This window comes from Charadrius vociferus, unplaced genomic scaffold, assembly GCF_000708025.1.
Source record: "Charadrius vociferus isolate BGI_N301 unplaced genomic scaffold, ASM70802v2 scaffold56, whole genome shotgun sequence".
Lineage (NCBI taxonomy): Eukaryota > Metazoa > Chordata > Aves > Charadriiformes > Charadriidae > Charadrius > Charadrius vociferus.
The window spans coordinates 1,278,654-1,279,379 of record NW_009649057.1 but is presented as its reverse complement, the minus strand read 5'-3'; the positions used below and the strand labels follow the sequence as shown (position 1 = coordinate 1,279,379).

Genomic DNA, 726 nt, shown 5'->3' with positions numbered 1-726 from the left:
TCCACCTGGGAGAAGGTGCGTGGGGCCGGGGGCTGGTGCTGGGGGGGGATAGAGTGAGCAGTGATGCTCTCCCTGTTCCCGAAGGGTGACAACCCGCCGGGAAGAAGCATGGTTCCAGGGGAGATGCTATGGGGACCGATGCCATCTGGCCCGGAGCATCAGGGCTGGCCCCAAGCATCTCCCCACCACTGAGCCTGGTTTAGCTTTGGTGACCCCTGTGCCTCCACAGACACCAGCAGCCCCCAGGACTGCGTCCCTCAGGAGCGCTTCGATGCCATGCCGCACCTCGAGACCGAAGTCTTCTTCCACGGGGTGAAGGGCTGCTCACGTGGGGATGTCCAGAGCACCAGGGCTGCCCACATCATCCGCCTGCAGCCCGAGCCCAGGTACAGCATGGTGCAGGTGGTGGGACCCCTGGGGTGGTGGGACAGGTGGTGGGACAGGCTTGAAGATGCTTGGGAAGGGATTGGGGTGTCTCATAGGCACATCCCAAGGGGGTCTGTGGGATCTGCTGGTGCAGGAGGCTGATGCTGGTGGCGTGGGGGTGTCTCATGGTTTTGCAGCTTCCCCATCACAGAGGTGAACCTGTCCCTGAGCTGTCCTGAGAGACCCGTGAGCAACCAGATCCTCATCCTCCAGAGTCGGGCCAACCTCACCTGGTCCCTCTCTGTCAACAACTGCCATATCCAGTTCCTGGTAGGGCTCAGTGGGATGTGTGCCCCCCCC

The 726-nt window shown here is 62.8% G+C and overlaps 1 protein-coding gene across 1 annotated transcript in view; it reads left to right on the top strand.

Annotated features, from left to right (window-relative positions):
• ENG (endoglin) overlaps window positions 1-726 on the top strand; it is a gene marked incomplete at its 5' end in the record, with an annotated part of 7,005 nt that overhangs the window by 3,834 nt on the left and 2,445 nt on the right. Inside the window, 3 exon segments of the mRNA XM_009888082.1 lie at window positions 85-148; window positions 230-386; window positions 564-696. Coding sequence (XP_009886384.1) covers window positions 85-148; window positions 230-386; window positions 564-696 — 354 coding nt within the window.